The sequence below is a fragment of the Lontra canadensis genome, unplaced genomic scaffold, assembly GCF_010015895.1.
Source record: "Lontra canadensis isolate GAN:19392208 unplaced genomic scaffold, GSC_riverotter_1.0 scaffold6, whole genome shotgun sequence".
NCBI lineage: Eukaryota > Metazoa > Chordata > Mammalia > Carnivora > Mustelidae > Lontra > Lontra canadensis.
The window spans coordinates 2207462-2234486 of NW_022631000.1; the positions used below are offsets into that span (position 1 = coordinate 2207462).

General features: G+C 37.1%; 1 protein-coding gene across 6 annotated transcripts in view; it reads left to right on the forward strand.

Annotated features, from left to right (window-relative positions):
• Positions 1 to 3862: 3862 nt before the first annotated feature.
• TFG (trafficking from ER to golgi regulator) overlaps positions 3863 to 27025 on the forward strand; it is a 33712-nt gene continuing 10549 nt past the window's right edge. For 4 of the 6 annotated variants that reach the window (XM_032852051.1, XM_032852052.1, XM_032852055.1 and 1 more), the window contains exons 1-6: positions 3863 to 4094; positions 7894 to 8120; positions 11385 to 11468; positions 17937 to 18083; positions 23116 to 23283; positions 26692 to 26832. In XM_032852051.1, coding sequence (XP_032707942.1) covers positions 7937 to 8120; positions 11385 to 11468; positions 17937 to 18083; positions 23116 to 23283; positions 26692 to 26832 — 724 coding nt within the window. In that variant the 5' untranslated portion in view covers positions 3863 to 4094; positions 7894 to 7936. The remainder of the gene's footprint in view (positions 4095 to 7893; positions 8121 to 11384; positions 11469 to 17936; positions 18084 to 23115; positions 23284 to 26691; positions 26833 to 27025) is intronic. The other 2 variants (XM_032852053.1, XM_032852054.1) reach the window with 1 other exon arrangement.

Below are 27025 nucleotides of genomic sequence, written 5' to 3' on the forward strand. Positions count from 1 at the left end.
TCTCTCAAAACCATGGGTTCAAATCTGACCTGTCTTCAGAAGTCCATGAACAAGGAAAGTAACCTTTGAACTAGTGCCTCCATTCTCCCCTTGCTACAGGTCGGTCAAAGGTATTTCCTTACATTGCTTCACCTTTCTTCACGTATCCAATATTTCAGATTTAAGACTATTGGTATTTTTTAAGACCAGATTCATCTGCACATAGGACAGCTGGCCAGGTGAGCATGGTGTTCAGTTTTCTCTGACTTAGAACCTTTCTAAACTGCACAAAAAAAGGGGGTGAGATGTTTTTTAATAGCATTTTTAAATGTCTAATTACTTATAGAATCCCTAGAACAATCTTCTTAATGATTTGATTAATGCCTATCTCAATAAATGTGAACGTAAGTGTTGAAAACATGATCATTACATGATAACTTAGCCTTTTTGGCTTCACTAATGTAAGGCAGCAGTAACTAAAATCAGTGTCTACATATACAGTGGGAGAAATCATATTCTTGGTAAACGTGGTAACCAGTTCAATTCAGGTTATCCCTCCCTGGCCAGTTATCACTTGCATTTATTGGGAGCCTAAGTATAGAGAACTGTATCATCATGAACTGTGGGTACACTACAGAAACAGTAATAACTATTTCATTGACTCAACAGTTACTCATTGAGTGCCTCTTACTCGCTCAGGCAATCAATGCCAGATGCTGGGAAGGATAGAGAGAATATAATCACAGCTTTCAAGTTGGGTGGGGGCGAGGATGGTGGTGAACAATATACTCAAAGATAAAATTATAAGTAAGGATACAGAATAGTCACTTGAGATTTCATAAGGACCAAGAGTCTAACTGTCAAATGTTTGGTACAAAAAGTCAGGGTTATAATGTAAACTTCATGTTCTTCAATAAGACCACAAAAAGATACCATTTACACTCCCTCCCCACACAAAGCCTTAGTCATACCAAGAGTTGGCATTATTTATACAGCTAAATATTTGCATAATCAGTAATCCATGTATTAGCATGAAACAAGAGATACTCTTGTACAAGAGACAATCTAAAGGATGCTTATGGAGGCACACAGCAGAAACTGGAAGAAATCCAAATACACTTTGATAGAACAGATTTTAAAAATTTGTGGCACACTCTTCCAAAGGAGTATTTTTCAGCAATGAAAATAAATGAATTCCAGCTATGTGTAGCAATATGGATATCTTAGTAACATAATACTGAGTGTAAAAATTTTCCAGAAAATTTTCCAGAAAACCACAGAGATGATACTCTATATATGGTATGTGTTGTCAGTATATATATATATATATATATATATATATATATATACATATATATATATATACACACACACACACACACATATATGTATATATATGATTAAACGACATAGAAAATTTAAAAACAAACAAGGTAATGTTAAAATTCAGGAGAGAGGCACAAGGACCACCTCGGGGAGAAGCACACAGGGAGGCATAATTTATTGGTAATGTTTTAATACTTGGGTTAGGTAATGAGTTCCAGCTGTTCATTATGTTCTTATTTTTGAAAACATAATTGTTCTATAGGATAGGATCAGGAAGAGGAAAGTTTACTGAAGTATTGTGGACAATTCAGTATTAAGCTAAAACAAATAAATGAACAGGATATGGTTTTAGTTATTAAGTTTTATATATATATATATATAGAGAGAGAGAGAGAGAGAGAGAGAGAAAGTTTTAATAATTAAGATATTTATAACCTAAAGGGGCAATTTGACACACTCAACTGATAATTTTGTGTGCTTCTCTAAACCTGCTCTATGACATATAAGTAAACCCAAATGTCCTTGATTTCATGCTTAGTCACATTGTAAGCCTACACCCGGGATAGGAGGAGATGAAATCTTTCATAAAGTTCATCATTCAAAACTTTTAAAAGTATAATTCTGGAGAATTGGGTAAATGCTTTAATGTTACCTAGATGTCCTTCTTGCCTCATGTCACCTGAGTCTCTGATCTGGCTTCCAAACGATGTTTATTTTACTCTCTTATTTCTCACTTCTTGCCTTGTGCAGCTCCTACTGTTGCTTTGACAGGAAGGAATCATCACTACCCCATCTCTCAATTTCCACAGCAGCAACTGGGAATAGGTTTGAACATTAAAAAAGACTTCTAATTGTTTAGGGATGAAGCATGAAGGAATTACAACTTAAAGAAACTCAAGCTGCTTTCAAAGTCCAAATGCACCACGCTATGCACCAAGACCACGCTATGGTTGCCTCTTTTCCTAGCTTCTAGCTGGTCCCAGTGCAACAAGGATCCGTGTATTTCTCCTCAATGTCAGGACTGAAGTGAATGCCCCTTTCCTGGGAGCCTACAGAGAGGAAATTGTTTCCCCTTATTCCAGGCTAAGTTTCATCTCCTTTTCTCCTGCCCCAGGGTCTAGCCTCCTTTTAGGAAAATTTGACAGTGGTATATACTCTTCCTTCGGGAATATTTTACCTCCGTTCACATGTGTGGTTTTACCCAATCTCAAACCATCTCAAGGACTTTAGAATATTATTACTGGGGATGCCTGGGTGGCTCAGTGGGTTAAGCCTCTGCCTTCCTCTCAGATCATGATGGAGCCCCACATCGGGCTCTCTGCTCAGTGGAGAGCCTGCTTCTCCCTCTCTCTGCCTGCGGCTCTGCTTACTTGTGATATCTGTCAAATAAATAAATCTTTAAAAAAATATTATTACTGGACAGCTGTGCATTTCCCCAAATCTGGATTACTCAGTTCTAAATAACAAGTAATGAAGAACAGCCTTTGGAAAAGTCAGGAACTTTTTTCATTCCTTTATTCCTCTGCTCCTCAATCTCTGCAAGCAATTGCTCAAAGAGCAATTCACGCAGGGTTGGAAAATACAATTCAGAGGCAAAAAGCATTCTAAAGTCACATATTTCACTTTCAAACGGAATTTTTCAGACTTCTACCTGCAAAAAGATCATACTATTTATAGTACTAAAAGAACATAACTTCCACCCTGAATTCACCTTACACCATGTCCTTCAGGAATATCTGGTGAACAACTGGGGACCACGTGAGTTCGACTTGCTTTTTGCTTAATCTCCGTCAAGTAAGGCAAAAGTTGGTTGCAACTTTTAAAAGAGCACTCCCTCATCCCTAGATTTCAACAGTTCCCTCCGCAAAAAAAGTCTGAACCAGAGCACTTAACTACACAAAAACGCGTATTTAAAACAAAGGCTTTAGGTAAGAGAGAAGGAAAGAGTATATAGGGCAACGCTGCCTTATCGCCCAAAAAGGCTTCCGGAATTCTTAGTAGTCTTAATTTTCCAGTTCTTTCCTTTTACACACTCGCAGGTTTGTTCTGTCTGGTAAACGCTATTAGAAACTCCTTGTTCACAAACTGATTCATCCCTATTCCCGGCACAGTACTTGAAGCGTAGGCGCCGAATAATGAATGAATGAGTTTGTGGAAAGAAGGCGGGATAAAAGATTGTTTTTTTTTCGAGACAGGGCTAGGAGAATTACAGTGGTCGCCAAAAAAATCCCAAACTTGGACAAATGCCCACTTCCGACGAGCTCTCAGAGTCCAGAGCAGCAAACCACGCCCCACCCAGGAGCGACACACGGGAAACTCAAGCTTTCAGGAAAACCGGAAGTGCCTGGTCACGCCTTGCGCATGCGTGCTTCCGTTCGGCAACCAGGGCCATACTCCGTCATCCAGTGAGAAAGCAGAGACTCCGGCCCACGCAGGCCCTAGAAAAGTCAGCCCCCACCCGTGCCTCTGCCGCTGCGCATGCGTTGTAGGTTGGCCTCTCGCTGAGAGGCGGAGCGAAAGGACAGTTTTTTTTTCTTTCTTGTTCCCGCCCCTCTTCTTCCCCCACCTGCCACGTACTGGGCCCGAGATCTCGCTAGGCTTGGTGCGTCGGTGCGATTGGCCAGGGCCCGCGCGAGCCTGCTAGCGAGGTGCGGCGGCACCGGCGGAGGGCACCGGAGTGGGCCGTGACCGCAGCCTCCCCACGACGCCCCACAGTCGGGCGTCGGCCTAGCATCGGTCGGGTCAGCGGAGATCCGCGGGGAGGCGGCCGCGGCAGCCTCGGCAAGCGGGTATGGCCGCTGGGGACGGGGGCGCGGCCGCTCTCCTGACAAGGCGGGCCGGGAGACAAGGAAGCGCTGGCAGGGCCTCGCTCGAACCGGCGGGTACCGGGCGGGCTGGGGGTGCGGAGGGGGCCGTGGGAAGGAGCTGGGGCCCGGGAGGGGCTTCGGGTGGGGGGAGGGGAATCCCGCTGGCCACGGTGGCAGGGAGGCGGGCCTCGGGGGTCTCTAGGGATTGTTTGGGCCAGCAATTGCCCTCGCTCCGGGTCCGCCTAGTTCCATGGGGTTGGACTGCCAGATGGAAAGGAGAGGGAGGTACTTTGTGAGGCCTGGGGTGGTCGAGCACTTAACCCCCCAGAGGAGCTTGTTAGGGTGAGAAGATTGAAGAATAGCGCCTGTTGGAATAAGTTTATTGGGGTCACCCGAGAGGAACCTTGTTCCTTAGCTGTGTCAGGGCTTAATCAAGCGCCGACTGGAGGCCCAACCCAGTTTTATAGTGATGATGATAGCGAACTTTTAAGTTTACTACGAACTGTGCTAAGTATTTTAGATGCATGATAATCATCACAAAGATTCTTTAAATTTAGATATTCTTACTTTGCGTATGATGAAAGCGAGGCTTGGAGAGGTACTTGCCTAAGGTCACAGGGCTTGTAGTAGAAATCTTTACTATCTTAGTGGTCAGGCAGGATTTGTGACTCCTTGGATTCTTTGCAACAATCAAGGGTTGATTTTGCTTGAGTATCTTAAAATTGCTATGCTGTGGAGGTGCCTAAGCAGGCCCCTCTGAATTCAAGCCGGATTCTACCCACAGGGAAAGTGGAACTGGAGGTTTGGCCATTGATCTTGGATTCTGGTTCAGGAGGCAGGATTTTTGTGTCCCTTTGGTCAGGTCACTTTATTCCCAAGTGCTAAAAACAGGGTTCCTGTTGGAGGGTTTGGTAAATTAGTGGCTGTGTCATTTCTGGACTTCAGAGGGAGCCGGGTATGGACAAGATGGGAGAAGAAAATGCTGTAAGGATCTCACCAGCAGTCCTGGCAGCTAGTCGTTCATACCAGTCTCTACCTGGTGACTGGAGTTAGAGAAAAAGGGGACCTGAATTCTGTTACATAAGAAAATTGAGAATGGGATTTTCCCAGAAAGGGAAGATTTTGTGATGTCCTTAATTTTGTGATGATGATATGCATGTCTTGAGATGGCTGCACAAACTGGGTCATGAAAGAAGCCCTGGTTCCTGGCCACAGGGAGTTTACAGTGCATGGGAAGCACCAAGGAGTAAATGAATTTGCAGGCAAATGTGGCAAATATAAAGTAAAACAGACTAATGTTGTCAGATCCATTGGAATTGCGTTGAACAACCCTCCCACCATCAAAAGGATGTACTATTCATTACATCAGATGTTGAAAAATTCTCTTAATTAGTATGTTTGTTGTGGGGAGTCACTTCTCGTTACATAAAAGAGGTACAGTGTGTGAAGGGCTGCCTTAGGAACTGACCCTAACAGTATAACTTTTCTTCTCCCTATCTCTTATCAGAACTTTATTATTTCTCATTCATCTTTGGTTTGGGCAACAAAAACAAGTCTTTAAATACCTGCTATATGTCAGGCACTATTCTAGGTGCTTTTAAGAGTAGATAATAATACCTTGCTGAAGCTAAGCTGTGGTATTTAACTAAGTTATTGCTAGTTTAAATATCCTGTGGGTAGGAGGAAGTAACATAACATTGATTTACTGAAGTTCTTTATTTCTTTCAGACTGTAAGGTAAACAAGGTGGAGTCTTTACCATTTTATTGAAGAGATTATACTTTAGAGCTTAGCACATAGTAGGTATTAAGTAGATGTTTCCTGAATGAAGAGGGTAGTTTGGCTAACAGGTGTAGAGGTTCTTTCAATTAATCACAGTGTTTATGAGAAGTCCATTGCAAGCATTGGCAGATAAATTATTCTGTTTTACATTAAGACAAGCTTAACATCCATATGTAGGAACACAATCCATTCTGTTCTGAACTGACCTAAGAGTGTTAGATTCAGTATTTAATGCCTCATTTTAAAATATATTATTAATATAAGCTCTAAAATAGGACAGTACAAATATATATATATATATATATATATATATATATATGGGAAGAGTAAGAAAAAAACAAGGGGAAGGACAAATCGTGAAGGGTATTTAACGTTAGGCTAAAGAAAGCTAGGATTTCATCCTGCTGAAAAAGTGAAAATCCGGGGATATAGGCCTTCAAGTCTGACTTTGGGTCCTCACTAAATGGCAGAATTTTAAAAAATCTGTTACAATAATTGGGAAGTTTATTTCCAAGCTGTCAGTATGTGATTTGTGGGTGAGTACATCATGGAAAAAGAGTATTTCTAAGATAAAAAGGAAAGAAAAATATTATTAATAAATGTAATCTCTTCAGAATATGGCAAGGAGGACTAGAGACATTCATTTAAGGAATACTTGGAAGGACATAAATAGGGAACCTAATCATACACACCACTAAGGTTTGGGGAGGGGTGAGTTACAGAATATTAAGAGACAACAGTGCACGGTCTTATTAGAAAGTTCTGGAGGATGTCACTCATTTGCCTTTTCTCCTTAAGTTCCCCAAATAGGAAAACTAGAGAAAATACTAGTGGTCTTTTTTACTTTAGAGAGAAAAATTTGAGACTGTTTTAGTGTTCACACATGCTTTTCAGGGTTATCATTTAGTTATAGGTTAATAGAGTGTGGAAGCCAGTATTTATTTGTCCTTCATGTAACAAAATTCAATGACAACCATTACTAGGCACTGTTCTAGACTCAGGAATCCAATGAACAAAACCATTTACTTCTTTATTTTTTAGTAGGAAAGACAATGCAAAGTTAATAAATTCATAATGCCTGGTGGTGATAAGTGATTTGAAGAAAATTGTAGCAGGGTAAGAAAGTGAAAGAGGATCCATTTTAGTTTAGGTAGTCAGGACAAATCTCTAAGAAGTGACCATTTGATTAGAGATCTGAATCATATGGGAATTGTGAAAAAAGACTTATGACAAAGGGAACAGCAAGTGCAAAGCCTTACATTGAGAAGGAGAACTTAAAATATGGGTGCAGCAATGAAATCAGGGAGAAAAGTAGGAAATGAGGTTAAATACTTGGCTAGGGGCCAGAGGCCAGATCATGACCTTGTAGTCCTGTCCTTTACTAGAAGTGAGCTGTGAATCTATTGGGAGATTTTAAGCAGAGGAACGTTAGGTTTTATTTAACAGGATAACTCTGATGTTGAGGGTAGATTAAAAGTAGGCAAAGGTAAAAAGCAGGCAGACCACATAGGAGTCTTTTGCAGCAATACATGCATGCAAGAAATGATAGTGGCTTGGATCAGGTTGATAGCGGTAGAGATACTGAAGGGATTGGAATATAGAGATTTTAAAAGTGGTGGCAACTATATTTTTGGGTATTTCTTGGACTTTTTGAAAAAAAAAAAATTGTGAAAGCTAGAAGGAAGAAATTGTTACTAACTGAGACAGAGAATACTACAGGAGAAGCAGATTTTGGGGGGAAGATCAGAAATTTGTTTTTAGATATCTTAGGTTAGAAATCTAAACGGTAATGTGAGATAAGCAGATATGTGGGTGAATACTAAAAATTGTTTTTAGACACAAAATAAACTTACTTCCAGACCATTTTAACCTGGTAATACTGGAACAGTAAATCTCTTTTGAAGGCCAGAGTTTCTTAAAAGATTCTAATAGTAGATTTGCTTTTCAGCTTTCTAAGATAAGTTTTTATAGCTGTTTAATCATCAAAACCATTTTATCAGTCTTTCTCTAGAATTGTATACCTACAACATCCTGGAGTCAACCATGAATGGACAGTTGGACCTAAGTGGGAAGCTAATCATCAAAGCTCAGCTTGGGGAAGATATTCGACGAATTCCCATTCATAATGAAGATATTACTTATGATGAATTAGTGTTAATGATGCAGCGAGTTTTCAGAGGAAAACTCTTAAGTAATGATGAAGTTACAATAAAGTATAAAGATGAAGGTAAGATTAAAAGTCTACGTATTACTTGTGATTTTTTTTGCCTATCTTTTATTGAACTATCTCAATAAAAATTTTGTTCCCTTCTGTAGTAATTGAGTACCCACTTAATTTAATTGGATGTTCACGTAGTTAATTATAATTCTTTAATAAGTTAAATAGCTATGTGATTTATTATTAGAAATGGGGCTTTAAATGATAGAACTTTCATGTATATTTTTACAAGCATTTTTTTTTTCTCTTTTGCTCATGCAATTCTGGCTTCCTTTTTTGCTTTTAAAACCACACTTTCACTTATCAGTAGGTACTGAATGAAAAAGATTTTCGTGGCCAACTAAGTGAGAAAGTTGGTTGAAACAGAAATGTGTTTCTTTACTGCAGCAATCTTTAGAATGTGTAATATGCTGGTGTACATTGTCAGTTTATAGTATGCAGTGTCCAAGACTCATTGGCCCACAAAACAGTTTGTACAGCAGTGGGTTTTACATGACAAATGTTGCATCAAACACAACAGATCTTTATTTCATCTTTTTATACCTGTCTTCTTTGTAAACATCTCTGCTGAAAAATTGTGCTTAGGTGGTTACTAGCTTCTTTCTTACCATTGAATTTAATTTCAGTCTGTTTCACCTTGTTCTCAGTACTTGGCACTGCTACCTATACCATCTTTTTTTTTTTTTTCCTTTAAAGATTTTTATTTATTTATTTGACAGAGCAAGGAGAGAGGCAGGCAGAGAGAGAGGGAGAAGCAGGCTCCCTGCTGAGCAGAGAGCCCAATGTGGGGCTCCATCCCAGGACCCTGAGATCATGACCTGAGCCAAAGGCAGATGCTTAACCCACTGAGCCACCTAGGTGTCCACCTGTACCATCTTTTTAAAAATACTCGTATTCCTAAACATCTCTGCCACTGCTGTCCTAGTTTTCTTATCACTGACAACTGCTTCTCTGTCTCTCTCTGTGCTGGCTTAAAGTAATGCCAGCTGATGATAAGAGAAGTCTTAAAATTTCAGTGGTTTAACACTTAATGAATCATTTAGAGACCCAGGTTGACAGAAACTCTGTTGTGTTCAACACATGGCTTATAAGTTCACCTTGAGCATTAACATCCAGCAGGCAGATGGAGGAAGATAGAGTATAGGGGATTAGGTGGGGGGATTGTAGTCTCTAGGCCTTAAGGTAATGTATGTCATTTCTTCTCACATCACATTGGCCAGACCCCAGTCATGTGGCTCTGCTGAGATCTCAGTGGCTAGGGGTTTGTCCCTGGTTGGCCCACTTTCCAACAACCTACACTGTGGAAGGAGAGTATAAATCACTGATGATCAGCTAAGCTGGCCATTTAACTATAGGTGTAATTCTTTTTTTTTTTTTAATAAAGTATGATCTAATATTACCCAAACCTAATTTTGAGAGTTACCTGTTTTAAAGGACAGGAAAGGAGACAGTTTCTTCCTGTTCTCTTCCCTAGTATAATCTCATCTACTAACAATACATTGATTTTCATTTCTAACTTGAAAATGTGTGCCTTAATTTACTTCAAACTTGGTATAACTTAAACTGACCTCATTATTTACCTGGCTTTCTCTTAACTCCCTTATTTTTGTTTAGGGCAGGGGTTGCCAAACTTCTCTTTAAAAGATCAGATAAAATGTTAGCATTGTGGGTCATTTAAGGCTAGTATTTCACCTATTTAAAACCTTTTAAGAAATGTAAAAACCATGCTTAGTTCACAGTCCTATAAATAAGAATTTTGACCATTGGTCTCAGTTTGTGGACCCCTTGCTTAGAGTATCCTCATTGTTGAAATGAGTTACCACATTGAATTTCTTTTTCAGGGTGTTTCTAGTGTTTTAAATTGTACAGATTTGTATTCCAGAAACTGTTAGGTACTAGGGTGGAGGACTGGCTTAGGTAAAGTTTTTGCTATCATGTATATTCTATTTCTGTTGTGAGTTTCAGAAAATAAGATAGAGGTTTCCTTTTACATATATACTTTATTAAAAATATGTTTAGAATCCCTGAAGTTGAACATGAGATATGTTATAAGAAATGGGTCTGGTTATAAAGATCTAAAAACAATGATAAAATTCTCAGTTACGCCATTTGTTGCCACCTTTGTTTAAAATAAATCTATAGGGACGCCTGGGTGGCTCGGTTGGACGACTGCTTTCTGCTCAGGTCATGATCCCGGAGTCCCGGAATCGAGTCCCGCATCGGGCTCCCAGCTCCACGGGGAGTCTGCTTCTCCCTCTGACCTTCTTCTCGCTCATGCTCTCTCTCACTGCCTCTCTCTCAAATAAATAAATTAATTAATTAAAAAAAATAAAAAAATAAAATAAATCTATAATCAGTGTTAAAATTGGTGTAGCAGAGCATCCTTGGAGCAGCCTCCCAGGACAGAACGGACATCCTCAAGCCCCCAACCTACCTATGTCTGTGAAGACACCTGCCACAGGACCCTGTGGCTGCTTTTCTGTTCTTGTTCTCTCTAGAGAACATTTTCCTCCTAGCCCTTTGAAATCTTTTGACAGGCACCTGATTATAATATATATATTTTTTAAAGATTTTATTTATTTCCTTGAGAGAGAGAGAGCATGAGAGGGAGAAGCAGACTCCCTGCTGAGCAGGGAGCCCAATGTGGGACTCAATCCCAGACTCCAGGATCATGACCTGAGCTGAAGGCAGTTGCTTAACCAACTGAGCCACTCAGGCGCCCATTGAGATCTAGGAGATTACAGAATCTTGTGTATAACATGAGTATTTTTTTCTAGGGAGAGTTCATAGTTTTCATCTTAGTATCAAAATGGTCAGTGATCCTTTTAGTTACTATTATAATAGCTTCCCCTCCCTTTATATCAGTGGTGTTTTCTTGTACTTAGGATTAAAATTTGAACCTTGAGAATCTGTATTTAACTTTTGGTAAATATGTTTAAATTTTTTGGAACGGAAAGATTTTAGTCTAAACCAGTAATCTGTTACTTTGCTACCATGAATATCCTGGTGACTTGTAAAAGATGACTTAATATATTAAATCTTTATGTTTTGGCTCTTCTTATGGGGATATGATAAATAACTTTGCTATAAAAGTAATAAGCAAAATTGATATGGTATTCTTTTGAACAAATGCATCTTACCTAGATCATTTAGTGTTTATTTAAAGTTTTTATGATAGATTCTAATTATGCTCTGTAATCTTCATTTAGATTTTAATTTAATGTATACCTTGGTTTATACTGACACAAATCTGAAACTCTTTTTAAATTCCAGATGGAGATCTTATAACAATTTTTGATAGTTCTGACCTTTCTTTTGCAATTCAATGTAGTAGAATACTGAAACTGACATTATTTGGTAAGTGGTAAACCTTCTAATAAATTTACTGTATTGTCCATTGTATTTTTATTGAAGACTTTTTAGCTTTTCTCCTTTTGTTTTTATTTTTTTTTAAAGATTTTATCTATTTGAGAGAGAGAGAGAGAGACAGACAGATAGCACAAGTGGTTGGGAGGGCCAGAAGGATTGGGAGAAGCAGACTCTGCAATGAGTAGGGATCCTGATACAGGATACTCTGGACTCAGGGATCATGACTTGAGCTGAAGGCAGACACTTTACTGGCTGAGCCATGCAATCACCCAGATTTACTCCTTTTAAAGACTCAGAATTAAGTGATAACTTTTTCAGCTATATCTGAAATTTTGAATTATTAGGCCTAACTATATATTTGATGATTAATAGAAGATTTGAAGAGTAATAGAAAGTAGGCATGTTTAAATTCTCCCATCTGCTCAGTACCATATGTAGCAGTGGATGCCACTTATAGAAGTATGTACAGGTTTGAAAATAATACAGGGTTAAAACTATCTTTATTAAGTTTTAGTTTTATTAAGTTTATTCATTTTATTATTAAGTTCTTAGTATAGATAATTACCTTCTATAACATGTTTTTACTTCTCAGGACTTAACATATAGGCCTCATACTATAGACATTATTTTTTCAGGAGTACTTAAAGAGTAAATTATAAGTAGTTCTGATAAAAATGAATATAAGATTAATTATAATCTTAAGATTTTGTTTTCTTATTGACATTAACAAATTCGTGAGGTGTAACTTTTTTTTTTTTAAAGATTTTATTTATTTATTTGACAGACAGAGATCACAAGTAGGCAGAGAGGCAGGCAGAGAGAGAGAGAGGAGGGAGCAGGCTCCCTGCCGAGCAGAGAGCCCGATGTGGGGCTCGATCCCAGCACCCTGGGATCATGACCCGAGCCGAAGGCAGAGGCTTTAATGCACTGAGCAACCCAGGTGCCCCTGAGGCATAACTCTTAAGGGTTAAGATAGAAATGATTACAGAGTTAAAGTGGTAGATGATTATGTGAAAAATAAAATCTAGGCTTTTCTTCTGGATGTTTTGTTTAAATTTTTAAAAAGTCACATGGCACTGAACCTTATAGTTCCATGAAACATGATGTTGGCCAGTTGGTTTAATTTGTATTTATTTCATCTCCATCTAGGAAGGCTGAATGCGAATCAGATTTTAAAATGCTAATAAAAAAATTAAAACCGCATAAAAAATTTTTTTAGATAAAAGGTATTTTACAATATTGAGTCTGAGGTAGTTAACCACTGTTGCCTGGCTACCAGGAGGTTTGATAAACTGAAAACCTTCCTTCCAGAAATACTGAGGACATGCTAGATCAACTATTACAAATGTGTTTTTTGAAGTGTATACCTGAACTTGATTGAGAGAGTTAAGAGAAATGTCCAGGGACCAAAAGATAGATGGAATTAAAAACCAGGACCAGAAGGACCCAACAGCTGAGACTTGGTGCACTTTGGTCGTGATGGTCAAGGTTTTATTCTGCATAATCTAAGGACTAATGATTTGGTGTTTACATGGTAGAGACCTTGGGTCCTAGACCCTCAGTGAACTATACTCTAAAAGTTATGAAAGAAAAATACCTCTTCATTGATAAAGGAAAAGTCAAGGAATTGACACTGGAAACTCTCGTACCCTGGGGCTGTTGGGTTTGTGAAGGCTCTCTTAAGGATTTCTAACTGTGTTCCCTAGGTCCTGGGTTTAAGTTTAAACTATCTGCATAGTTTGAGAACTTGCAAGCCCATATACTACCATTAAAACAAAACAAAACAAAACAAAAAACCAAAAAACCAAAAACAGTAAGAAGCAAAGGCAGAAGTCTCTTAAAAGGAGTATGTTCTCAATCCAAGTCACAGGCTTCTAGACAGGATCCTGTTGATAAACACAAGAGTTCAAGTAAGACATGTGAAACAGTCCATGTAAGCAAGAAACAGTGGCCACAGCTAGTAGTAGGAGGAGACTAAGAACTTCAGTTAATAGAAATGTTCATCTATAAAACATGCACTAAAAGTTGAGATGTAAAAGAAAAAAGAAGTATAGGAACAAGGCACTATGTAAAAGGAATAAACAGATTTTATTTTTTTTTAAAGATTATTTATTTATTTATTTGACAGAGAGAGATCACAAGTAGGCAGAGAGGCACTCAGAGGAGGAAGCAGGCTCCCTGCTGAGCAGAGAGCCCAATGTGGGGCTCAATCCGAGGACCCTGAGATCATGACCTGAGCCGAAGGCAGAGGCTTTAACCCACTGAGCCACCCAGGCGCCCCAATAAACAGATTTAAAAACAAATCAAGGTAACTTTTGGAAATGAAAAAAATAATCATTAAAATTAAATACAAAGTGGAGAGGTAGAACAACAGATTAGTCACAGTTGAGAGAATTAGTGAACTGGAAGGTAGTCTAAAAAAATTACAGAATCAAGCACAAAAACAGAGATGAAGAATATGAGAGAATTTGAGAATGAGAAAGTCCAGCCTTTTTCCATTAAGACTTTAATGATGGAAAAATGGGGAGTAGAAATATTTCAGGAGGTAATGGCTAAAGAAATTTTTAGAATTATATAAAAGAAGTAAACTATCAGATTCAGGAGGCACAGTGAGTCCTGAGCACGATAAGTAAAAATAAAACTCCACTGGACATACTATCACAAAACTGGGCAATATGTTAGGCAAAAAGATCTTAAGAAGTAGCCTGAGAGAATAAGACTGATCACCTACCTAGCAATTGGACTGTTGGTAGACGTCTTCATAGTAATAATAGGAGCTAGAGACAGTAAAGTAACATTTCAGACTGTTAAGGAAAAAATAACCGGAAAAGTAACTGTCTGTAGTCTGGTAAGCTCGAGGAATAAGGGAAGATAAAAACATTTTCTGGGCTCCTGGGTGGCTGAGTTGGTTAAACAACTGACTTGATTTTGGCTCAGGTCATGATCTCAGGGTCAGGAGATCCAGCCTTGTATTGGGCTCTGTGCTGGGCGTGGAGTCTGCTTAAGATTCTCTCTCTCTCCCTTCCTTCCCCCCATACTCATGTGCTGTCTCTCAAAAAAAAAAAAATAAAAATTTCAAATAAATGCTGAGAATTTGCTACTCGTGGGTACTGTTAAAAGAATTTTTTAAAATAGTTCTTCAGCAAGAAGGAAACTGAGTCCAGAAGAATGGTGAAACATGCCAGATATTGTGAGCACATAAACTCATTAACACATAAATTTAAATGAGCACTGATTATGAAAAGAAAATTAATAATTTTAGGAATATAAAAAGATGGGACAAAAATGCTGATTATATGCAAGACAGGAGGGGATGATAGGAATTAAAATATTTTAAAATTGTTTGGAAAGAAGAAACTAATTAGATTTTTTAAAATTGAAGTATACGTGTCTGAAATGTAAGAATGATTCAAGAAAGACTAGAAATAACCAGTAGAGGGAAAAGGAGGAAACAGAGTACCTGCTTGGTTCACTAGATGATGAGAAAATAAGCAGAGAGAAAACTTGATAAGTAGAAAGCATGAAATACTAACAATACATATAAATGGACAAAATGTACATGTCAAAAGATAGCCTCTGCCTGGAGTTAAACAAAATTTAGTTACATGCTGATTATAACTGGGTGATTGACATTAAAGAGGGCATGTGATATGAACCCTGGGTATTATATGCAATTGATCAGTTACTGAACACTACATCTGAAACTAATGATGCACTATATGTTGGCTAGTTGAATTTTAGTTAAAAAAAAGATACAGAAAAATATTATGCGAAGTTTGAAAGCAGAGGGCTAAAAAATACACTAGAAAAACTCAAGGCTAGCGGGTAGTAATAGTAATAGAATGGACTCTAAGTGAAAAATTCATTAGTAATAGTCACTTCATAATGATAAAAAGTATAATTCACTGGGAATATATAACAATTCTGAACACTAAAACAGCATAGCCTTAGATTTTTCCCTAGGGAAAAATAAATTCACAATCATGGGAGAGCTTTTATGCTCTTTTCTTAGAAACCGGTAGATCAGGCAGGCTCCAAATTAGTCAGGATACAGAAAATTCGAACAAATCAAATACAGGCTTGGTCTTACGCATCTAGCGATCTGGGAGTATAATTTTTTTTTAGTACATGTGAACATTTATAGAAGTTGATCATGTAGTGGTTTTTCCAACAAATTTCAGTAAATATCAGAGAAGAGATATTTATTCTCTGATTATATTCTAGAGATTATATTCTTTGGCCTCATTAGAAATCACTGGACAAAAATAACAAGAATTATGGGACTTTTTAAGATAAAAATATGCTTTTAAGTAACAAGTCAAAAAAGAAGTTATAATGGGAATTAGAAGTAATTAGTTATTTTAGAGAGCAGAGGTAAACTTGAAGGGATATTTGTAACATTCAATACAAGAAGGACAAATAACTTAGAAGGAAGAAATAATAAAGAGCAGAAGTGAGCTAGAAGTTGGGGAATTGATAGGATCAATAATTTTGAGAAGATACAAAGTAGCAAACCTCTTTTAAGATTAAAGTTAAGAAGAAAGAAAGCACAAATAAGCAATGAAATAAGGATGAAAAGGGGCATACTACAAATTGCAGTGAGGGAGAACGAACACCATGAACAATGGGTTGTCTCAGTAAAAATATTTGGAAAGGATTTTTCATAGCTTGGGTTTATGTTAGATGATTTTGGATAAGGTTCAACGAAGTGGGACTTGCCCTAGATTGGATGATCTTGGGAGGTGGGGATGGTCCTATGATTGGGTATCCTACTAAGTCTTATGCAGAAGGTGGAGGAATTAATTGAGGGTAAAGCTTCAGTTGGTAAAACAGCAGCAGTCACTCACTTTAGCCAGGGGAATGTTGGTCATTTTTGTGGTTTGGTCATTGCTCTTGTTTTGTCTGAGTTCTCACGTGATCATGCATTGGCTCTGTTCTTGTCTTCATCTATCACAGTCACAGAGTGATCTTTTCTGACTTGTTGGTATTCTTTGAAATTGTTCATGGTCACCAAGAGAACAGCGCAGCTTACTTGTGAGTGCCGGCCAGGCCCGCTTCTGGCAGCGCTTAGGGCTGTCTTACAGGACTAGGCCCGTTCCTGCTTGTCAAGAGCTGCTTTTCTCCCGTTGAGATATTAGAGAAGACCCGGTAGTACCCTAAAAAGCAAGTAATTGATGTAGGTAGGAGATTGTATTGAACTTCCTCATAATATAGGGAGTACATAAAATAGGGTTGTCTTCAGAAAATTTACATTGATGGTTTGATGTTTGCAACTTACCTGACGAAGAATCCTGGAACTTTTATTTTCAAATGGATTTCCTTTTTTAATTTGTTGCCTTGGGAATTTGTATATATGTATACTGGCAATGCATAAAGCCTTTTAGTTAAGTTTAATTTTGGACTCCTGTCTTGAAGCCTGCACTCAGAGCCTTGTCTTACCTTTTTTTTTTTTTTTTAAAGTAACCTTAGTGGTGATAGTCTTTGTTGCTGGATGAAGGATTTCTTTTTCTTTTCTTTTTTTTTTTTTTTTTTTAAGATTTTATTTATTTACTTGACAGAAATCATAAGTAGGCAGAGAGGCAGGCAGAGAGGGGGGAAGCAGTCTCCCCGATGAGCAGAGAGTCTGATGTCGGGCTCAATCCCAGGACCCTAAGATCATGACCTGGGCCAAGGGCAGAGGCTTTACCCACTGAGCTACCCAAGTGCCCCTGGATGAAGGATTTCTTTTATTTTTTTCCTTTTTTTAATTTTTAAGTCAGCTGAAAGTCATTTCAACCAACTGAGGTAATGTTGCCTTCATTTAAAAAAAAAAAACAATGATTATTAAATAATTTCTGACTTTTTGTGGTTAATATACTGCTTTTAGAAGTAACTACTTTGAAGGACATTGGTGATTTGGATTCATGAAGTCTGCATTTTTTTTAAAATAGGTTACTTTTTAGGTCAGTTATTTTAGGTACTATTTTTTTCTTTTTTTTAGGTCAAAAATAGACAAGAGGGATGACAGACTTATCAGTCATGTTGCATCTTTTAACATATATGTATAGAATAAGGTGTTTAGGTGTTTATAATATTACTTCAAGAATACAGAAGAGTAGTGTGGGAGAAAAATGAGCTTTTGAAGGTACATAATTTCTGCTAAAAATATATTAAAAACTTAAATTAGTTTATTGTAGTTTATCCTAATAGAACTTTTTTTTTTAACCAGTATGATCATGGGCCATAGATGTGCATCAACAAAGACTGATGAATATTTATTTTTTTCAAAAAGTAAATTATCAATAATAAAAAATCCTTAAAAAGAGTTATCATTTAAATGACATCATTAGGTATCTTGTTTGATTTTGTTTCACTTTTTAAATAAATTACATTTATTTTTCCTTATTGCTTTAATTGTGTTGATAGATTATTTAAGAACATTGCCCAGTTTTAAGCAAATTAATGCTTTTGTTCCAGTTAATGGCCAACCAAGACCCCTTGAATCCAGTCAAGTAAAATATCTTCGTCGAGAGCTGATAGAACTGCGAAATAAAGTGAATCGCTTGTTGGATAGCTTGGAACCACCTGGAGAACCAGGACCTTCCACCAGTATTCCTGAAAATGGTAGACTGTGAATCCCTTTTATTCTTCTTATGTTTTTTTAAAAAAAATTAGCTTATTTTGATTCTAATAAAATTTATAGTATTATGTAAGTTTCAGGTATACAATATAGTGATTCAACAATTCCATACATCATCCAGTGCTCATCATGATAAGGACACTCCTTAATCTCTAACAACTGTTTAACCCACCTCCCCTTTGGAAAAACTATAAGTTTTCTATAGTTAAGAATCTTTATTTCTTTTTTTTTTTCTTTGCTTAATTTGTGTTCTTTCTTAAATTCTACGTATGAGTGAAAGCATATGGTATTTATCTTTCTTTGACTTTTTCTGCCTAACATTATTCTCTATAAACTCATATTTTGTTTGCAGATTTTTTTTTTTTTTTTTTTTACTTTTCAAGTAGGAGTAGGTTGGCACCCCTGATGTTACCTTTTCTTATTCTTACCTCTGTGTTAGTATTCAAACCTGCGGTCCTTTAGGATTACCGGGAGATTTTATTTTGCAAATTTTTGGATCTCATCATAGACCTACTAGAGGGCAGGGCCCAGGAATCCCATTTTTAAAGTGCTATCTGGTTGATTCCTTACAGCTAGTCTTAAATCCCTGGATTTAGGGCACCTGGGTGGCTCAGTGGGTTAAGTCTCTGCCTTCTGCTCAGGTCATGATCTCAGGGTCCTGGGATCGAGCCCCACATTGGGATCTCTGCTCAGCAGGGAGCCTGCCCCCACCACCTGCCTCTCTGCCTACTTATGATCTCTGTCAAATAAATAAAAAATCTTAAAAAAAAAAAAAACAACAACCCTGGGTTTATGACTAGGTCAGTTTTCAAACCCCTTTGACTCTTGAACTGTTTCCATTGTAATAATCAATGCGTCTTAGGAATTGCAATCATTTCATGAGTTTTATGGGGCATATGAAGTTTTATTTTTTTTGAAGTAGTTTTAAATAAAAAATAATTTAAGATCACTACATTCAAATGGTATATTGTAAAGTTTATCTTTTTTTTTTTTTTTTAAAGATTTTGTTTATTTAACAGAGATCACATGTAGGCAGAGAGAAGGAGGGGAAGCAGGCTCCCTGCTAAGTAGAGAACCTGATGCTGGGCTTGATCCCAAGACCCTGAGATCATGACCTGATCTGAGGCCCAACCCACTGAGCCACCCAGGTGCCCCTATAAAGTTTATCTTAAATGTGATTTTTAGGGGCGCCTGGGTGTCTCAGTGGGTTGGGCCTCTGCCTTTGGCTCAGGTCATGGTCTTAGGGTCCTGGGATCGAGCCCCACATCGGGCTCTCTGCTCAGCAGGGAGCCTACTTCCCCCTCTCTCTCTGCCTGCCTCTCCACCTACTTGTGATCTCTGTCTGTTAAATAAATAAAAAATATTGAAAAAAAAATGTGATTTTTAATCATATGCAAAGATAAACTTTTTCTTCCCATTTTAAAGATGACATGTACTGTTTATATTAAAGCAGGATTTATTGACAAATTTGGAACTGACAGTGTTTTTGGACCAAATATATTTAACAGTATAGACTGGAGTTTATGTATTAGGACTTGAAAGTAGATTAAAAAAAAAAACTGCTTTCTTCAACTTTTTAAATTAATTTATTTTTTAAAAAAGATTTATTTATTTGACAGAGAAAGAGACAGTGAGAGAGGGAATACAAGTAGAGGGGAGTGGGAGAGGGAGAAGCAGACTTTGCTGAACAGGGAGCCCGACACGGGGCTCAATCTCAGGACCTGAGCTAAGGGCAGACGCTTAATGACTGAGCCACCCAGGCGCGTCCCCCAACCCCCTTTTTAAAATATTTTATTCATTTGTCAGAGAGAGAGTGCACACACAAGCAGAGGGGGGCAGACAGAGAGAGAAGCAGGCTACCCACCGAGCAAGGCTCCTGACTCAAACCCATGACCTGAGCTGAAGGCAGATGCTTAACTGATTGAGCCACGCAGGCGTCCCAAGCTTTCTTCAATTTTTAATATTCTTAGATGTTGCACTTAAAAATCTTAAGTGTTTTTGTCTTTTTAAAATTTTTGTGTCTGCATTTAAATTACATGCTTAAAATCATCTATATTATGAAATAGTGATTTTTTTTTAAAAGATTTTATTTATTTATTTGACAGAGAGAGATCACAAGTAGACGGAGAGGCAGGCAGAGAGAGAGAGAGAGGGAAGCAGGCTCCCTGCTGAGCAGAGAGCCTGATGTGGGCCTCGATCCCAGGACCCTGAGATCATGACCTGAGCCGAAGGCAGCGGCTTAATCCACTGAGCCACCCAGGCGCCCCATGAAATAGTGATTTTTTAATAGAGTCTGGATGACTGTATATAAGGAGCTTAATAGAAGATGATTTTGTGGGAAAGTAGCGTTTTATAATCCCTTGAAGCCATTAGATTCTTAGAGATTGTATTTTTGGCTACATTTAAATTTTGGAGTTTTCTTAGTTTAGGTGTATTATAAATAAAGCTGCATTTTCTATAATTTTATTCTTCCTCTCTCCCTCCAGCTATGTGAAGTTGTAGTAATAGTAGATTCTCAATAAATTTTTAGTGATTAGTAATTTCTTATTCCACCTCTGTATTTCAGAACATACTGGAGATTTGCTGAAATTCTATAATAAAACCTAACTGGCCTTTTTAATCATGAAACTTTTTGTATTTTAGATTAAAGCAAATGGCCTGACAAAAAGCTCCAACTTTAGGTCAAGAATCTGAAGAAAACTTTTGACCATTTTGCCAGAAGAATTCATAGATGCTGACACAACAGCATTTGAGGATAATTTCAGGGGATTTAAGCATCTGTAGAATGTTATGAAACTTAGATGAAAATTCAAGTGTACCCAGTACTGTGCAGAAATTACCTGTAGTAGCCTGTGTGTTGCATAGGGGATAGAATTATAAGCTTTTAGGTTTGGTGAAGCAACCTTTCTTTTCTCACATATTTCTTACTAATATATTTACTACTTCTCTTTATTAACCCTTTATTTTCATATGTTTTATTATTAACTTTTCACCTATGTTAATGTAAAAGATGTTAAAACTGGTTTCCTCTCAGCATTTTGTAAATTATACCACATATAGTTTCTGTGTCTGGCCTCCTTTCTTGTCAGGGTATCCTGTTGTAGTTATCTAATGAGTGAGTAATACATTCTGTGCTTTAATTTTACAGATGGTTGTCATTTATTTTTTGTTTCCCCTTCTGTGCTTAGGGAGATCATTTACCTTTTGACCATCTACCTGCCTTTGAAGCTTCTAAGCTTTTAGAACATATCCTGACTTAACAATCAGGAAAATAGTGTTGGATAAACCAGAAAAGTCCTGTACCAGAAACTGCAAGTCTGGCCTAGAAAACAGTGTTGCCAATCAGTTGTTGGTATTCTTTAGAACAATGTGGCTTGCCCTTACCCAGAAATATGTGGTTTTTCAGTGGTCTTCCTCCCATGTTCTTCAGTGGTCTACCTCTGCAGGTTTTTGGATACTTGCTTCCTCTCTGAGGATCATGATGTAGGCTGCCTTGGATACTGGATTGACCTGTTGCAGTAGCTATAGCAGCTAATGGGCTAGTAGGAGCTACTAGTAGGTTAGTGTGCCTCTAGTATTGTGTTTCCTGATGGATTTAATTTGCAGTAAGTGGAAGGGTGCACAGTTAGTGGAAGGTAGTAGTGTGAGAGGGGATAGCTTACAAGATTGGTGTGATATGCTTTTGGCATGTAGCCTTGGACTTAGGAATTAGGAAGAAAATTGGTGAGGAAGATGAATAACTTATTTTAAAGGAGTACTTACTAGAAGTTTTCTTCTAGCAGTGGAGGAAATATTAGTGTAACTAGTGGAATGATAGGAATGAATATGAGCTATAAGCCCATGTGTGCTTATATTCTACTTGGTACTTAACACTTTTTCACAAGATAAATTTTGTCTTGATCATAGAGATAATAACTGATGTTCATACTTGTGTGGTAACAGAAAAAAGTTGATAATTACTGAGTAAATGGTTAGCAGTATTCCTCTTTGTTTACTTGTTTTATTTTTGATACCTTTTTAAAAAAAATTTTTGTTATCTTTTTGGTTTCAGGTTCCTATCTATATATTGTGGGTTTACTTGAATCCCTTACCTTTCACAATGTAGTTGTACAGATGCATGTTGAGTACTTTAGTATCCTTAGAAGAAAAGCATGGTTTTAAATTTATCATGCTCATGTTTAAATTATTTTTCTATTTAAAAAAATAATTCATTATGGAAAGATATGCAAAAGTAGACATGTACTCTAATGAATCTTGTGAACCCACCCCCAACTTGAGTAATTATCAATTCATAGTATATGTCATCTAGACTCCCATACATTTCCTCCCCTATTATTTTGAGCAAATCTGAGACATATCATTTCAACTGTAAAGTATTTTAAGGAGACGTAGCAAATTAAAAGGATGTGTTTAATGTATTGATGGGCTTGAGGTTTCCATGTAATTAATAATGAACAAATAGACAAGTAGAAATAAAACATAAGATTTCATTTCATAACTTCATTTAAGCTTCTTTATCCTTTTGCAAAATTAAGCATTAGTGTTCAGTATATATCTGATTGTAGGATATATGTAGGTCATGGGCTCCAAAAGAAGAGGCAAAATGTTTTTTTGTATATTTTTTTTCCTCACCTAATAATTCTTAGGGAAGGAGATAAAATTTTTTTGAAAAAACAGGTTTTTTAAAATTTCTTTTTGATCCTTCTTTCTGATTTTAAAAATCCAATGGAGGTTGTATTTGGAGCTTGTATTTTTTTTTTTCCTTACCTAATAATTCTTAGGGAAGGAGATAAAATTTTTTTGAAAAAACTGGTTTTTAAAATTTCTTTTTGATCCTTCTTTCTGATTTTAAAAATCCAAGTATAAAAAAGTAAAATGAACAATTATGCTATATTCAGAGATACTTTTGAACATTTCGGACTGTATGCACATATATTTTTCCCTATTTTGTATTTTTTTTAGGCTTCACTAAGTATAGATAAAATGGAAACAAATTTTTGTTTATTCCTCTCATAGATACTGTGGATGGTAGGGATGAAAAGCCTGCTGCTTCTGATTCTTCTGGAAAACAATCTACTCAGGTTATGGCAGCAAGTATGTCAGCTTTTGATCCTTTAAAAAACCAAGATGAAATCAATAAAAATGTCATGTCAGCGTTTGGCTTAACAGATGATCAGGTTTCAGGTAAGTTAGTTTCTCCTTCCCATCCTTCATTCTCTCTCTCCTTCCTTCCATCTCCTTTCCTTCTGTAATAGGATAACATATACAGTGATGTGCATATATCTTAAAGGTTCAGTTCAATAAATTTCTACTTTTGTATATACCTATATAAAACACCAAGTAAGATCAAGATCTAGATGATTTCCAGCACCTGGAAAGCTTTCTTAAGGTAGAACCCTACCCTTTAAAGAATAACCACTGTTGGTTGTAGGTAAATTTTATCAAAAGTGGAATTCAGAAAGTTTATAATTTTTTAAAAATCTGAACCATTTCATAATCTTATTTCAGATTTGTTGTAGGATTTAAATTGTATTTCATGTCTTCTCTCTTTGGATGTTAAACTAGAGAAATTTTAATTTTAAATGTAGATTTTGGTTAAAGTGCTTTTGTGTGGAAACTGCTCTTATATGAATGGTTTTAACCTTAAAACAGTACCTATACTATGATTGCTTCTTTTTATTTTTGGCTATCATTTCTTTAGTATTTTTTCTGCTTTTTCTCTCTTTAGATTCTGATTACACATACAGCTCTGTAATTTCCATTTGAATCTTTGTATAGTTTTTTTTTTTGAGATTCCTTACCTTTGCATTAAGACTATATTTCCCTTTAACGCCTGCATTTTTAATTCTTTAAAAATATTTATAATTTTAAAAAATATAATAGCTCCTCAGTGTTTGTCTGCTTTATCCAGTATCAGGGCCTGTTCAGAGTACACTTTCTTTTGCCTGCCTTTTTACTCTGAGTATGGATCACGTTTTCCTGTTTCTTTGCATATCTGATAATTTTTTATTGAAAACTGGACATGATGGTTAATATGTTTCAGTGACTGATTTTTTGTTACTGCTGCTCTGGCAAGGAGTTAACTCGTTTGGATTCAAACTACTCATTCTTTGTCCTCATGGAATCTAGCAGCTAACATCTCTGCTCAGCCCTTTAAACTCTTGGTGCTGCTTTTTCCCTGAGCCCTCTTACGTGTCCGCCTCTTAATTTTTGTGGCTTGCCGAGGATTTTAGGCAGAACTTATACATAGTTTGTAGGTCTCATTCCTTCGGTGGCTCTTTTAATCCAGGGATTTTTCCCCTCAAATTTCTAGCTAGTTGGCCAGCCATGAAGTTGACACTCTGGCTTTCTGCTGTTGGGGCTGCAGAGGTCAGAGCTTACAATTCTTAGTCACTGTAATTCCACTGGGGGTAAACTTTTCTGGTTTCTACTGACATTAGGTTGACTTCCAGTGATTTCAAATAGTTGTTTTCTGCTGTTTTGTCTAGGGTTTTTGTTGTTACCTCTGACCATTTACTTTGCCATTATTAGTAATTGGAAATATAGGATTCAGTCTATTAATTTTATTTTTCTTTGAGACTTTTATGGGACTATTCACTAAAGAGAATTATGTGAAATTCTGGAAAGACAAAATGTGTATATGATGTATGTTCTTTGCGAACGAAGACATCACACAAGTGATACATCTGAAAAACACTTTTTAGAGCAACTGAAATTTGAGTTAATGGTATGGCTTCTTAATATTTAAGACTTCAAGAAATGGTGGGTAGAGGAGTCAGTAGTTATATATATATATAGATATATATATATAATATATATATATATAAAGTCAGGCTTAAAATTTTGATTAGAATATAGTATATGCCATACCAGAATAACATGATTAATATGATTGACATTATTTGAAGGACATTTTTCTAGTAGCCTTGGATGTTGAAGTAAGAAAAACTGTGCACATAGAAAATGCCAGGATGCTTTCTGATTATTCACATCTGCTGTCGTGAAAAGCTTGACTGCAGTAGTGAATGAGGACATGGGAAGGAGGCATAGAATATTGTAAAGATAGGATGGGCAGCATTAACTAATAGGTTACATACAAGAGAGAAAAGAGGGATCAAAATAATGTACTGTTTTAGGTCAGTAATGCAGTGTCTTTTGTAGGAGACTAGATGTGTGTATCTACATTATGTGAATATCAGTAACATGAGCGCTTGGCCATTTTACTCTTTAACTTTTTTACTTTAACCCATCAGTTTCTCTTGCATTACCAGTTTATTCGCCTAGTTCAATTCTCATCAGTACCTGGACTACCATTGGCCAGCTACACAATTGCCTAATACATTGCTAAATTCTGGGATCCACCAGTGCAGAGGATAGAGGTTTACTCTCAGGGAACTTAGCTAGTAATAACAGGTCCCTATGGGGAACTTACTAAATGGTCATCACTTTCATAAGCTCTTAGGATATAATCACTTTCATAAATATTTGCTATAAGTGCTTGTTAACTCCTGATCCTTAATGAAGTAGAAGTGGGTTATTTCTTTGTACAGATGAGGAAACTGAGGCACAGAAAGAGATAAGTGTGTCTAGAATCTGAGAGCTACTAAGTGGCAATACTGGCATTTGAACCTAGGCAGTCTGGCTCCATAGTCTGAGCTTTTAACCACTCTTCTGTATTACCCAATAGAGAGAACTTACAGGAATAAATGTATCTGTAGTTGTCTTTGGAGTGTTGTCTTTGTCACAGGATTGGAGCTGTAGCTAACTTTTTCCATTTACTTCTTTGTTCATTACTTTAGAAGAATTTGAGTGACTCCAGGAATTTGAGAGGTAGGCTTTGAAAGGCAGACAAAAAGAATCAGAAAGGATCCTGGCCCAAATAGCTTGTATAACCTAAGGGAAAGATGGGAGTTATTCACAGATACAAAGTAGAAGTTGGTGAGGGTCATAATAAAAGTATACTTTATGGAAGTTCACAAGTGGAAAAAAGTATTCATGGGTGAAGAGGGCTTACTGGAGTAGTAACCTGTGATTTAAAGAACATCGAATTTAGGAAACATGAAGGTGGGAGTGTAGGGAACAGTGATACATGGAGGGAGAAAAAAATATACTGTGGGACTAGGGAGTAGGTTAGTTTCAGCTGAAGGGGGTTTATAGGAGGAGGAATTGTGAGATACAATGTTTGGACCCTTGAATACCAAACTGGAGGGTTGAACTTGATTATGGGCAATGGAGACCCATTGAAGAATGAAATACTTTTGGTTGATCTACAAAATAAATTAGATGGCATGAGGTAGAGGATAGTGTTATTGCAGAGATGAGTTTTGATTTTTGCAGGGGGAGTTCAGGACTTAGGAATATAATACTCTACACTTTAGAGGGAAGGGTTTCCAGTTGTAGTTTTGGATTCTTAAGAGAGTGGAGCAAAGGAAAAAGTGAAGTATACACATACACTATAAAAAGCGGCACTTGTGGTTATGCTTATTCTCTATTACTTTCCATTTTTAGTATCTTTCAAGCAAACTTATTAAGTGAGCTTGTTGCGGAAAGGTCTTGTATTAGAAACTAAACTGGCTTGTCATGACCGTTTAGGGCCACCAAGTGCTCCTGCAGAGGACCGTTCAGGGACACCCGACAGCATCGCTTCCTCGTCCTCTGCAGCTCACCCGCCAGGAGTTCATCCACAGCAGCCCCCGTATACAGGAGCTCAGACACAAGCAGGTCAGAATGAAGGTAAAATAGAAATAAGAGCACCTCTTTGGGGAGGTAAATGTGCAGAGATGTTTATGGCAGCCTTGTTGGTGATGGTAAAGAGCTTACATAAGTATTCGTGCTATGAGTATGATTGTAAAAATTTTTGATTTACTGATATGGAATGCTTTTGGGTTAAAAGTCAGTATGCTTCTGATTATTGAAAAGAAAAAAA